The sequence below is a fragment of the Nanorana parkeri genome, unplaced genomic scaffold (genome assembly GCF_000935625.1).
Source record: "Nanorana parkeri isolate BGI_ZX_2015 unplaced genomic scaffold, ASM93562v1 scaffold1280, whole genome shotgun sequence".
NCBI classification, from domain to species: Eukaryota; Metazoa; Chordata; class Amphibia; order Anura; family Dicroglossidae; genus Nanorana; species Nanorana parkeri.
Window position 1 is genome coordinate 343,495 of NW_017307548.1, and position 14,734 is coordinate 358,228.

Sequence of the window (14,734 nt, forward strand, 5' to 3'; positions counted from 1 at the left end):
GGCCCAGCTGAGAAGGAGGGCCCTGCCCCTGAGGGCTTGCAATACTGGAGGCTTCGTAGTGGTGGTGGCAGATGAACTTACAGTATCAGCATCAGAGCTTGGAGTGTACCATCCTACCGCTTGGACAGTCAGCTGCAGTCCCCATAGAGAGAACATTAGCACAGCCCATATTGCAACTGTATTCCTCTGAGGTTCCTGCTGATGATGATCCATGTGAAATCTTTCCCTCTTCCAGGCTCCCGGGATGGTTCTATGGCTTTGTGGGAGATAAATGACGAGGTGATGAATAAATGTAACTTCCAACACAGCCATTCTCGGGTGCCAGTCTACGCGCATATTGACCACAAGGCTTTGAAGGATATCCCCAAAGAAACGAGCAATTCCTCCAACTGCAAGGTGCGCGCCCTGGCCTTCAACAGCAAGAACAAGGTAACGTTGTCTCTTCTGATATGTCAGTCGGCTTGTTTCCGGACCGCAGCAGAATGTATTTTTTGGGTTAATGTGATCCTCCTCTAAAGCAGTTCTACCGAGAAAGGAGATATTTTGTTCAGTGGTTGAAGAGACCATGTCGCCGACCGTTTGTTTCCTTAAAGTGGAACTAAATCCTTTAGATAGAGGAAAGGAGGGCTTTAAACCTTGTCATTTTCCCCCCATTTGTGTCCTATTGGGGAGATTTCACTTCCTGTCTGAGTGCCACAACAGGAAGTGAGAGTAAATCCCTCCAAAGAGAGGGAAATCCCTTGTGGTCAACAGGGTGACCAGAGCTAGTGTCCCCATTGGAACATTTCCCCTCTGTTCCTGTGCTGGTGGATTTTCTGTCACACTCTTGGTAACTGTCAGCAGGACATCATACAGAGGGTGTATCTCCCTAACAAGGACACAGACCGCAATTAAAAAAACCTAACGGGGTCTAATCCCTCCCCACTCTATCCAAAACTAAGAAAAAAAAAGTTTTGGGTTCAGTTCTACTTTCAGATTATATGAACATTTAACATATTTGATGGTTGGTTAGATGAAGTCTGGCAGCAGCATTCATGATAGACTGAAGGGGCAAAGCCTGTGTAGTGGTAGGCCAATGAGGACCTCTAAAAGCCCCAAGACTGCTGTCACCATCCCGGATGTCGGCAGCCCCAGCAGACTCAGAGCTGTCACTCAAGTGACACAGTATAGTATTCACCTGAGCTCCTCCACCGGCAACTGCATAAAAGGTTATGTAGGGTGGTGAGGGATAGGGGAGCTGGGCCAGCATGGAAAGTAATTAGACACTCCCAGAGGATGACAGGGCTGTAATTATATAAGTAGGGGCGGGAGCTGTGATAGGAAATTTACTCTTCTTGGAGGACTCCTACATTCTAGTAGGTTCAGAAGCGCATTCCAGTCAATAAAAAAAAAAAAGTTATTTATAGAAGGAAAATAAGCATTTAAATTCTCTATGCTTTATACCTGCTTTGTTGGTGACATGTTCTCTTTAAATTCGCCCAGCATTAGAAAAAATGGGTATTTGCTAATATTAGTGTATGTGTGTGTGTGTGTGTGTGTATATATATAACATGTATGGAAAGACTCTACATACTCTTATAAATAAAAAAAAAACATATATTCTTGCGTTTCTCTTAATGACGTATGTTCTGTGCAGGAGCTGGGTGCTGTGTCCCTGGATGGCTACTTCCACCTGTGGAAAGCGGAGCACACACTAGCTAAGGTAACTTGCATCTTATTATCAGCTAGACCTTCACACTGCTGGAGATCGGCCACTCCGGGACTGTATTGTTTTCAGCAAGTCAGCCGGCTCGTGGAATTGTCTTGTAAGATGAATTAATACGGCATGACCGCTGTGTAGCCCGGCAGAGCAGAGATCAGAGCCAGCCAATATAAAATGAAGGAATGTTCTCATTGTGTCCAAGGAGACTAAACACAGACTGCAGCTCAGACTTGTGAAGACAAAGTGGGTTTTTTCATATCGTTTTCATGAGCTGTGACATGAGAAAGGGATCATTGGAGAGCTCATTACAATATGTATGCGCATGTAATGTTAGGTGGGATAACGCACTTTACACACTGTACCTATGTGCATTAGAGTATTCATATCCTAAGTAACACTTTCTAGATAAGTGGTAAAACAAGCCCTCATTCACCTCTGTAGCTGCAGGCACTGTGGAGAAATTCATCTTTAGCGTTCACAGCGGAGGCGCTGAAATTGCTGGGGTTTTTTTCCTGCTTTTATTTTCTATGCAGAGCAAAAGCATGGCAGCCATGATTACTCTCTAATCAGAGGAAAAAGCAGAAGTTCCAGTCAGACAAAGCAGGCAGATACTACAACATAGATCAGAAGTGCCCTGTAAAAGTAGACGCAGTGACGTAGGGGTAAGCAGGAGAAGCCGCTCTGCCCAGCTGGGAACATGCTATTGGGACACTCAGACATGTTGGCAGCAGTGGACAGATCTCTTCAAGAGAGCAAAAATGTTTACACCGCTCCCACTGGAGAAGTTTTTGTATTAAGCTTCTCAATTTAAAGGGACAGCTGCTGTATGATCACACACCTGATAAAGCTAATGCAAAGTCTATTAAGCAGACTTATCACATCAAATGCGCTTCTGAATATACCAAAAAGTCAGTGTGATCTATGTTTACAATGTAAATTGCTGCCAGTTACCTTGAAAATAATTATGTAGCCATGTGACCGCAAGCCCTCCATTTATATCCTGCTATTGCATGGCGGGGGGTATAGTTAGAAAGCATGCCAGTCCCTGCTGTCAATCAGGCTAAGCAGGGTTGGGGAGAAGCTCAGGATCCTTCTTTTGCATGGTGGGGGGGTGTGGCTAGAAAAAAGGCATCCGGCCAGCACATACTGTCAAGCAAGCTGGGCAGGGGACATGCTCACCAAGGCGCTGCAAACATGCTGTGTGTTGGTGCGGTGTCCTGTAGTTCAAATTAGAAGTTAAAGGTGGAAGTATTGGGAGAGTAAAATATTATTTTCCCAATACTTAGAGCTGGCATGGACACTGCAGATGTCCTACCCCAGATCTATATACCTAGAGCTGAGCGATCACAAACTGATGATCAATAAGCTCCTGGCTTCCCTCTCCAGAGCAGTGATTGTCTGTCACCGCTCTCCACATGGATTCCTCCTCCCGTCTCTGTTGCGCTCCGACAGACAGGGGAGGGGGCGGGCATAGCTGGCTCTGGCTCTAGAGAGGCAGAGCCAGCTGTCAATCACAGTCGGGTGGATCCCAACAATATTGTTGGAACTCTTTCCGTCTGCAGTGCGGCTCTGCGCTGTCAGTATATCACAGGCAGTAGTCTTTGTGTGACTTGGGGTCACAGGAGTATATTCGTAAATGTACTTATCTGACCCAAAAGTAAAGTAGAAAAAAAAAAAGGTTTGGCTTTCTCAAAGGGACACAAACTGACCATTGTAACTCAGATCTGCTTCCGTGGCCAGTAACCTACAGAAAGGTATAAGGAGCGGTGGGATCACCTATTTTATTGTGGATTCCATTTGATATATAAATAAATGGAACCAGTATTTGGATTGGGAGCGGCAGAGCAATATAGTCCCAAGTTTTACTCTTCAGGTCAATAGATACGTGAATGTAGTTTGTCAGCAGAATGGCGCAGTACTATAGTGAAGGTCTGTGTTCCATAGACTGTAAGGATTAGATGGAGGCTTCTATGGGGATCCAGTTCTCCCCAAAAGTCAGGTATTTTGATCCAGCTCAGTCTTTCTTTTTTGTGATATTTTACTGTATGAACAAGACATAAGCTGCACAAACGCATCAGCTGACATTTCAGCCTACATGGCATGTATGGTTTTGCTCAGGAACTGACCGCCATATTTTCGTGGGGTTTTCTACAGCTTCACTCCATGAAGTTACCATACTGCAGAGAGAACGTGTGCCTGTCCTATGGCTTGGAGTGGTCTGTGTACGCGGTGGGATCGCAGGCTCACGTCTCTTTCTTGGACCCCCGGCAGCCTCCGCAGAACGTCCGGTCCGTGTACTGCAGGGAGCAGGGCAGCGGTGAGTGTGGTCATAGCCTGTATTGAACTGAAATCATGTGTTGGAAGTCAGACAAGTCTTTTCTTGGAACATTATGTACAGAATATCACATCTCTAATTGTTTTTTAATGGTCCCCATATTCCCTCAGTCATATTTTTAACGACCTTCCTCCACAATACAGTAGTCGCATAACTTGAGGAATTCACATTTGCTTCTGTGGCTGTCAGTCACATCAAGGGAAAGTAAACTTTGAGATGAACACAGAGCACAGGTTGCCTATTCAGGGCTTTTGCTTTTCACCCAGGCATCGCTGAGTGCATCAGCCTTTGGCACTCCCTTTTGCTGATGATCTAGGAACTCCTGCTTCTAATACAAGAGAGGTATTCTCCCATTCCTTCACTCCCTCACCACCTCTGTTCCGGTGCTAGGAGCCAAAGGAAATACCGGTATTTCTGGTATGGAGGAGAATATGACTCACTCCATGTAACCGTGCTCGGCCAATGGGAGCAAAAGGAAGATGTGCAGCTGGGGAGGGAGGTAGCGAAGTGGAACTGCTGGTTTGCATGCATGAGTCGAGCACAACTGCACTTTATAACTCTAGTGAAAGGGTTGTTTTTTGGTTGGAGAGGGAAAGGTTGAGTGGGTGGTATTCCGGTTAGTGTCTCTGATGGGGAGATCTAACCTCAATTTTCGTCCTGTGACTGTTGTCAGCAGAAGAAAAGTGATGGGGATCTCGAAATGTTACTTTTGTTACTAGAACAGGAGGTGAGGGGAAAGCTTTTAATGGAGACATCTGATCCAATGATAATATCATTAACTTACTAGTTGTAGTATTGCTACCCTGCCTCCTCCTCACAGCTACTCCATTCCTGCTATCCCTTGGTGGGGCCCAGTAGCCACTAGGATCACTGGCCAATCATCCCTTGCAGGGTGCTCTGATGTAGACCAAGGGACACTTAGACTGACTGTAGTCTCCCTGTCGGGGGTGGGCGGATTTTTCAAGGCGGACAGCTAAGTCCTTTCTCTTTAGTGATATGGGCACCACAGCCATCTGTGGGCTGTGTAGCCTGTGGCTTCAAAGTCCTGCAAATTTTGTTTAGTCATGCCATTAAAAAGTGAGTTGGAGAGGTACCAGTGATCTAGCGGGGGGGGGGATTATTATACAGGATTTATATAGCACCAACAGTTTGCGCAGCGCTTTACAATATAAGGAAGACATTGCAATCACAATACAAATCAAGACCAGCTGGTAAGGAGGGCCCTGCCCCTGAGGGCTTGCAATACTGGAGGCTTCGTAGTGGTGGTGGCAGATGAACTTACAGTATCAGCATCAGAGCTTGGAGTGTACCATCCTACCGCTTGGACAGTCAGCTGCAGTCCCCATAGAGAGAACATTAGCACAGCCCATATTGCAACTGTATTCCTCTGAGGTTCCTGCTGATGATGATCCATGTGAAATCTTTACCACAGCTGGTAAGGAGGGCCCTGCCCCTGAGGGCTTGCAATACTGGAGGCTTCGTAGTGGTGGTGGCAGATGAACTTACAGTATCAGCATCAGAGCTTGGAGTGTACCATCCTACCGCTTGGACAGTCAGCTGCAGTCCCCATAGAGAGAACATTAGCACAGCCCATATTGCAACTGTATTCCTCTGAGGTTCCTGCTGATGATGATCCATGTGAAATCTTTCCCTCTTCCAGGCTCCCGGGATGGTTCTATGGCTTTGTGGGAGATAAATGACGAGGTGATGAATAAATGTAACTTCCAACACAGCCATTCTCGGGTGCCAGTCTACGCGCATATTGACCACAAGGCTTTGAAGGATATCCCCAAAGAAACGAGCAATTCCTCCAACTGCAAGGTGCGCGCCCTGGCCTTCAACAGCAAGAACAAGGTAACGTTGTCTCTTCTGATATGTCAGTCGGCTTGTTTCCGGACCGCAGCAGAATGTATTTTTTGGGTTAATGTGATCCTCCTCTAAAGCAGTTCTACCGAGAAAGGAGATATTTTGTTCAGTGGTTGAAGAGACCATGTCGCCGACCGTTTGTTTCCTTAAAGTGGAACTAAATCCTTTAGATAGAGGAAAGGAGGGCTTTAAACCTTGTCATTTTCCCCCCATTTGTGTCCTATTGGGGAGATTTCACTTCCTGTCTGAGTGCCACAACAGGAAGTGAGAGTAAATCCCTCCAAAGAGAGGGAAATCCCTTGTGGTCAACAGGGTGACCAGAGCTAGTGTCCCCATTGGAACATTTCCCCTCTGTTCCTGTGCTGGTGGATTTTCTGTCACACTCTTGGTAACTGTCAGCAGGACATCATACAGAGGGTGTATCTCCCTAACAAGGACACAGACCGCAATTAAAAAAACCTAACGGGGTCTAATCCCTCCCCACTCTATCCAAAACTAAGAAAAAAAAAGTTTTGGGTTCAGTTCTACTTTCAGATTATATGAACATTTAACATATTTGATGGTTGGTTAGATGAAGTCTGGCAGCAGCATTCATGATAGACTGAAGGGGCAAAGCCTGTGTAGTGGTAGGCCAATGAGGACCTCTAAAAGCCCCAAGACTGCTGTCACCATCCCGGATGTCGGCAGCCCCAGCAGACTCAGAGCTGTCACTCAAGTGACACAGTATAGTATTCACCTGAGCTCCTCCACCGGCAACTGCATAAAAGGTTATGTAGGGTGGTGAGGGATAGGGGAGCTGGGCCAGCATGGAAAGTAATTAGACACTCCCAGAGGATGACAGGGCTGTAATTATATAAGTAGGGGCGGGAGCTGTGATAGGAAATTTACTCTTCTTGGAGGACTCCTACATTCTAGTAGGTTCAGAAGCGCATTCCAGTCAATAAAAAAAAAAAAGTTATTTATAGAAGGAAAATAAGCATTTAAATTCTCTATGCTTTATACCTGCTTTGTTGGTGACATGTTCTCTTTAAATTCGCCCAGCATTAGAAAAAATGGGTATTTGCTAATATTAGTGTATGTGTGTGTGTGTGTGTGTGTATATATATAACATGTATGGAAAGACTCTACATACTCTTATAAATAAAAAAAAAACATATATTCTTGCGTTTCTCTTAATGACGTATGTTCTGTGCAGGAGCTGGGTGCTGTGTCCCTGGATGGCTACTTCCACCTGTGGAAAGCGGAGCACACACTAGCTAAGGTAACTTGCATCTTATTATCAGCTAGACCTTCACACTGCTGGAGATCGGCCACTCCGGGACTGTATTGTTTTCAGCAAGTCAGCCGGCTCGTGGAATTGTCTTGTAAGATGAATTAATACGGCATGACCGCTGTGTAGCCCGGCAGAGCAGAGATCAGAGCCAGCCAATATAAAATGAAGGAATGTTCTCATTGTGTCCAAGGAGACTAAACACAGACTGCAGCTCAGACTTGTGAAGACAAAGTGGGTTTTTTCATATCGTTTTCATGAGCTGTGACATGAGAAAGGGATCATTGGAGAGCTCATTACAATATGTATGCGCATGTAATGTTAGGTGGGATAACGCACTTTACACACTGTACCTATGTGCATTAGAGTATTCATATCCTAAGTAACACTTTCTAGATAAGTGGTAAAACAAGCCCTCATTCACCTCTGTAGCTGCAGGCACTGTGGAGAAATTCATCTTTAGCGTTCACAGCGGAGGCGCTGAAATTGCTGGGGTTTTTTTCCTGCTTTTATTTTCTATGCAGAGCAAAAGCATGGCAGCCATGATTACTCTCTAATCAGAGGAAAAAGCAGAAGTTCCAGTCAGACAAAGCAGGCAGATACTACAACATAGATCAGAAGTGCCCTGTAAAAGTAGACGCAGTGACGTAGGGGTAAGCAGGAGAAGCCGCTCTGCCCAGCTGGGAACATGCTATTGGGACACTCAGACATGTTGGCAGCAGTGGACAGATCTCTTCAAGAGAGCAAAAATGTTTACACCGCTCCCACTGGAGAAGTTTTTGTATTAAGCTTCTCAATTTAAAGGGACAGCTGCTGTATGATCACACACCTGATAAAGCTAATGCAAAGTCTATTAAGCAGACTTATCACATCAAATGCGCTTCTGAATATACCAAAAAGTCAGTGTGATCTATGTTTACAATGTAAATTGCTGCCAGTTACCTTGAAAATAATTATGTAGCCATGTGACCGCAAGCCCTCCATTTATATCCTGCTATTGCATGGCGGGGGGTATAGTTAGAAAGCATGCCAGTCCCTGCTGTCAATCAGGCTAAGCAGGGTTGGGGAGAAGCTCAGGATCCTTCTTTTGCATGGTGGGGGGGTGTGGCTAGAAAAAAGGCATCCGGCCAGCACATACTGTCAAGCAAGCTGGGCAGGGGACATGCTCACCAAGGCGCTGCAAACATGCTGTGTGTTGGTGCGGTGTCCTGTAGTTCAAATTAGAAGTTAAAGGTGGAAGTATTGGGAGAGTAAAATATTATTTTCCCAATACTTAGAGCTGGCATGGACACTGCAGATGTCCTACCCCAGATCTATATACCTAGAGCTGAGCGATCACAAACTGATGATCAATAAGCTCCTGGCTTCCCTCTCCAGAGCAGTGATTGTCTGTCACCGCTCTCCACATGGATTCCTCCTCCCGTCTCTGTTGCGCTCCGACAGACAGGGGAGGGGGCGGGCATAGCTGGCTCTGGCTCTAGAGAGGCAGAGCCAGCTGTCAATCACAGTCGGGTGGATCCCAACAATATTGTTGGAACTCTTTCCGTCTGCAGTGCGGCTCTGCGCTGTCAGTATATCACAGGCAGTAGTCTTTGTGTGACTTGGGGTCACAGGAGTATATTCGTAAATGTACTTATCTGACCCAAAAGTAAAGTAGAAAAAAAAAAAGGTTTGGCTTTCTCAAAGGGACACAAACTGACCATTGTAACTCAGATCTGCTTCCGTGGCCAGTAACCTACAGAAAGGTATAAGGAGCGGTGGGATCACCTATTTTATTGTGGATTCCATTTGATATATAAATAAATGGAACCAGTATTTGGATTGGGAGCGGCAGAGCAATATAGTCCCAAGTTTTACTCTTCAGGTCAATAGATACGTGAATGTAGTTTGTCAGCAGAATGGCGCAGTACTATAGTGAAGGTCTGTGTTCCATAGACTGTAAGGATTAGATGGAGGCTTCTATGGGGATCCAGTTCTCCCCAAAAGTCAGGTATTTTGATCCAGCTCAGTCTTTCTTTTTTGTGATATTTTACTGTATGAACAAGACATAAGCTGCACAAACGCATCAGCTGACATTTCAGCCTACATGGCATGTATGGTTTTGCTCAGGAACTGACCGCCATATTTTCGTGGGGTTTTCTACAGCTTCACTCCATGAAGTTACCATACTGCAGAGAGAACGTGTGCCTGTCCTATGGCTTGGAGTGGTCTGTGTACGCGGTGGGATCGCAGGCTCACGTCTCTTTCTTGGACCCCCGGCAGCCTCCGCAGAACGTCCGGTCCGTGTACTGCAGGGAGCAGGGCAGCGGTGAGTGTGGTCATAGCCTGTATTGAACTGAAATCATGTGTTGGAAGTCAGACAAGTCTTTTCTTGGAACATTATGTACAGAATATCACATCTCTAATTGTTTTTTAATGGTCCCCATATTCCCTCAGTCATATTTTTAACGACCTTCCTCCACAATACAGTAGTCGCATAACTTGAGGAATTCACATTTGCTTCTGTGGCTGTCAGTCACATCAAGGGAAAGTAAACTTTGAGATGAACACAGAGCACAGGTTGCCTATTCAGGGCTTTTGCTTTTCACCCAGGCATCGCTGAGTGCATCAGCCTTTGGCACTCCCTTTTGCTGATGATCTAGGAACTCCTGCTTCTAATACAAGAGAGGTATTCTCCCATTCCTTCACTCCCTCACCACCTCTGTTCCGGTGCTAGGAGCCAAAGGAAATACCGGTATTTCTGGTATGGAGGAGAATATGACTCACTCCATGTAACCGTGCTCGGCCAATGGGAGCAAAAGGAAGATGTGCAGCTGGGGAGGGAGGTAGCGAAGTGGAACTGCTGGTTTGCATGCATGAGTCGAGCACAACTGCACTTTATAACTCTAGTGAAAGGGTTGTTTTTTGGTTGGAGAGGGAAAGGTTGAGTGGGTGGTATTCCGGTTAGTGTCTCTGATGGGGAGATCTAACCTCAATTTTCGTCCTGTGACTGTTGTCAGCAGAAGAAAAGTGATGGGGATCTCGAAATGTTACTTTTGTTACTAGAACAGGAGGTGAGGGGAAAGCTTTTAATGGAGACATCTGATCCAATGATAATATCATTAACTTACTAGTTGTAGTATTGCTACCCTGCCTCCTCCTCACAGCTACTCCATTCCTGCTATCCCTTGGTGGGGCCCAGTAGCCACTAGGATCACTGGCCAATCATCCCTTGCAGGGTGCTCTGATGTAGACCAAGGGACACTTAGACTGTGCACCTTGGGTCAGCCTGTGTCACCTGCCAGGAAAAGAGCCAACAGCTGGTCTATGGGCATGTCACCCCGTGACGCCACAGACTGATAACTGAAATGAAAGCCCACAAGGGGGAGGTTATCAAAATGGGAGCAGTTGCCCATAGCAACCAGTCAGCTTGTTTTTTTCAGTTTGTTCAGTTAAACTTTGAAAATGAAAGCGAGAAGCTGATTGGTAACTTTGGACATCTGCTCCAGATTTTGTCTGCTCCAGTCTTGATAAATTCCCCTTCCAGTGCTTTGGCAATGCATCCTGCTGCTCCCTATGTAGACTGAACAACACATGTCTATCAACACTCCAGTAGGTCCGAACCCATTGATGGTGTTGATAGAACGAAGCAGGGGCAGAAGTAGATGTTCATACAGGATCGGCGGGTATTTTTGCAACTTTGACAACAAAAGAAGAAAAAAAGTAAACTGGAGAAAAAGCTTTTAAAATGAATACATTGGTTGAAATTTTTTGGCATATACATACATTTTACAAGTTGTGACACCGGCCTGCTGTCTCCCCCATGGTGATCCTGGCAAGTTCATGTCATGCTTTGATTTAATAAACCATTGTCTATCCCATTCGATCAGTTTCACAATATCCTGCTTTTCACTACTTTCATCTGAACTTAATGTATTGCACCATCTTGTGACCATAAAGTCACCCTTCGGAGAGGGTTAAGCTCTCGGCATGGCCGACTTCACACCCACTCTGTGTTACTAAAGCCTTGATATGTTTATGTGCAGGTATCCGGTCAGTGAGCTTCTATGAACATATAATCACTGTGGGGACCGGACAGGGCTCCCTCCTGTTCTATGACATCCGAGCTCAGAGGTTTCTGGATGATTCTATTGGCAATTTCCAGTCTTTAAAGTCAAGAGGAGAAATGCTGAAACTGACCACGGGGAAAGGCTGGTTGGTGAGTACTCACCCGGGTGTCATTTGTATACACGGATGGTGATGGACTGATTGAACTCCTAGATGTCAGTTGCGTAATGCTGGCCACACACCCAACGTTCTTTTGGAATGTTCAGTCTGTGTTGTGAAATGTTTTCTATAAAGCTGAATTCTGTTTAATCAACTGGCCCGCTTCCTTCCCGCTGCACATATGCATTCGTGCATGCTCGCCAGGGGGCAGGGATCACAGGAAGTGAGTTGAATGACTGAGGACATCTAGTGGTAGAAAAGAAGTACTGTGTGGTTTGTGTTAGATTGAAGGTGAATGCTGCAGCGAAACTGTTTTTTAAACTGTTAATTGCCCTTATTTTTTATTTCTCCCATGGCATTCATTGCTACTTACTGCTGCAGTAAACTGCAATCAAGTAATGACCTAAGAGTACCCTTTATTGCAGGGGTACTTTGAGCCCAGGCTGTGTTATAATGCACCTCCAGGGTAGCTCGTAGGAATGATGATTCCTCAAACATTTACAGCTTTCTCTACTGAGGAAAGAAATGCGCAATATTCCTTAAATGAATGAAGAGCCGTTTCTGAAGACTTCTTATGTCTTGTGGAAGCCTGAGGAGAAGATTGCCTCCTTCGGGGGCTCTGTTTATGATGTGAAAAACATTAGGTTGGTGGATGTAGGCAGACAGCAGAGATCCTCTTAGGACAGGAAAGTATAATGTGAAGAGCAAGCTCCACCAGCAGCACTGAGCATTTCAGTAGATGGAGGTATAGTGGGAGCAGCCGGGTCCTCTAGCAGCACAGAGTAGGTCTGGAGAGGAGTGTGTTAGGCCTGGTTCACACCTGGGCGTTTTACAGCGTGTTCCTACGCTCTGTAAAACGCTCAACATGTGAAAACCAATGATTGCCTTGGGCATGGTTCCCACCTGGGCGTTTTACAGCGCCTAGGAACACGCTGCAAAACGCCCCACGCCCAAAGAAGCACAGGAGCTACTTTGGGGCGTATTTGCCGCGCGTATCCATTGGGATACAGCCAGGTAACCCTCGGAAACGCGTGTTTGTCGTCCGTTTTTTTTTTACTGTGAATCGCTGTAAAAACGTGCGTCATGAAGCACGCGACAAACGCGCATATTCGATACGCCTAGATGTGAACCCAGCCTTAGTAAGGAGAAGAGTCCTCCAGCAGTAGTGAGTATTTCAGAAGAGAGAAGTGTAGTAGAAGAAGAGTCCTCCAGTAGTAGCGAGTATTTCAGAAGAGAGAAGTGTAGTAGAAGAAGAGTCCTCCAGTAGTAGCGAGTATTTCAGAAGAGAGAAGTGTAGTAGAAGAAGAGTCCTCCAGCAGCCCTGTGAATTTTTGAATAGGAGGGCGTGGAGGAAGGAGCAGATTCCTTTAGCTGCACGGGTATTTTAAGGAGAGGGAAGTGTAGTAGAAGGATCAGAATTCTCCAGCAGCACCTATGTTTTAGGAGAGGAAAGTGTACTAGGAGCAGAGTCCTCCAGCAGCACAGAGTATTTCTGGAGAGGAAAGTGTAGTAGGAGCCAGCTCCACAGAATGTATGTGGGGAGGGAAGTGAAGGAGAGGGACCAGAGTCTTCCAGCAGCACTAAGCATTTAATGAACATGAAGAATAACTGATGGAGCCAAGTCCCCCAACAGCACAGAATATTTCTGTAGCGGAGTATTAGAAAATTAAATCCAACAGCACCAATTGTTCAAGATAAGGACGGCTAAATTGTGCTGCTGTAGGATTCTGATCACAGTAGTAGTGTTAAAGCTCTCTACACTGTTAGAAGATCCTTTCATGTCCATATTTTGTTTCTTTTAAAAAGTACAGAAAAAATCCTGTTGATCCTGCCAAAAAAAAATCCAGCAAAAAAAAATCCAGTGAGCTGACAACGTTGCCTCTACTGCTCAGAAATCCTTAGCTCCGTTGTCGGCTCTGCCCGAGTTGCCAGAAGGGTGCGAGTTGCCATAAGGGTGCGCTGCAGGCAGGGAGTGCTGTGCTTGGTGAGAATCTTCTGGGTGAAGGTAACACAGGAAATGCACACCAGAGGAAGCTGTGCAGGAAGATCCGCGGTGAGGCGCATGTTGGGCCAAGACGTGTGGGCGATGAGGGACCAAATCAGCAGGCAGGATCGTAGTTAAAGACAGGCTGAGGTCAGGAACGTGTGGGCGCAGTACAAGATGGCGCGCAGGAGTGGAGTCAGAAACAAGCTGTGGTCAGGGAAGAGAGAGAATCAGCAGAATGGTCAGGACGAGCCAGGTTGGTGTAGGGCAGTGCTCCCCAACCTTTTTATCGCAGCGGACCGGTCAACGTTTGATAATTTTACCGTGGCCCGCTGAGGGGGGGACGTTGATTGTTTGTTTATATTTTAGATTGTTTTGATTTAATAAAGCTCTCCCCCCTCCCGCCTTCGGACTTACCCAGCCAGGGAGTTGTGTGCACTCACTGCAGGGGGCGGGGCTTGTGACACTGTGAGGCCCGTCGGCAGTGCGGGGCCCCGCGGCCCAGTACCATTTGATCCACGGACCGGTCCGCGGCCCGGGGGTTGGGGACCACTGGTGTAGGGAAGCCGGGTCAGGATACAGGATCTCTGTATGCAGGAAGCTAATAATCAGTCATGAGGAGTCGCAGCCTAAATAGCCCGTTTGGCACCAGAATACGAAACACATGCGCGAACACGTGCGCATCTACACATAGGTGCATGGTCAGGCCTGGTTCTATGGACCACACCGGGCGCATGCTTTCCTGGTATAGGCTTCTTGACGGACCTAGTCCATGGGGACATGCGACTGAATTGCAGAGATGTAGTTTATAATGGGTGACTGACTTTCCCTCTATTCTCTTCTTCTCTCAGAACCATAACGACATGTGGAGGAACTACTTCTCTGACATAGACTGCTGCCCGAATGCTGTTTACACCCACTGCTACGACTCGTCTGGAACGAAGCTCTTTGTAGCGGGTGGTCCCCTGCCAACGGGTCTTCACGGAAACTACGCCGGTCTCTGGAGCTAGTGCAACACAGCCTGAAAATAAACGGGCACTGCCGATTTTTTTTGCCCCCTCCCGGGCTGGAGGGCAGAGACCTGATATAAGGGGGGCCTCCCCCTTTTACCCTAAGTGGTTTGTGCCCAGAACGTTATCCGTCTCCTTTTTGTTTTATTTGTCAAGACGATGCTTTATTCGAAGATGTTGGTCAGCCAATTTTGTCTTAAAATGAATCAAAGCTTTTACAAAAAAAAAAAAAGTGCTTCTTTTTAAGAAGTTTTCTTTTACCTCCTAAATGTAAAATTCTTTCGCACAGTCTTAAGATCCTCCACCCTTCTTCTTTTTTTTTTTTTTTTTTTTTTTTTTTTTTTAATGTGCCGTCCCTTTC

At 46.2% G+C, this 14,734-nt stretch overlaps 1 protein-coding gene across 1 annotated transcript in view; it reads left to right on the plus strand.

Moving 5' to 3' along the window:
* DCAF12 (DDB1 and CUL4 associated factor 12) overlaps positions 1 to 14,708 on the plus strand; it is a 24,122-nt gene extending 9,414 nt beyond the window's left edge. The window contains exons 5-9 of the mRNA XM_018569056.1: positions 236 to 429; positions 1,637 to 1,702; positions 3,857 to 4,019; positions 11,199 to 11,371; positions 14,215 to 14,708. Coding sequence (XP_018424558.1) covers positions 236 to 429; positions 1,637 to 1,702; positions 3,857 to 4,019; positions 11,199 to 11,371; positions 14,215 to 14,373 — 755 coding nt within the window. The 3' untranslated portion in view covers positions 14,374 to 14,708. The remainder of the gene's footprint in view (positions 1 to 235; positions 430 to 1,636; positions 1,703 to 3,856; positions 4,020 to 11,198; positions 11,372 to 14,214) is intronic.
* The last annotated feature ends 26 nt before the right edge of the window (positions 14,709 to 14,734 follow it).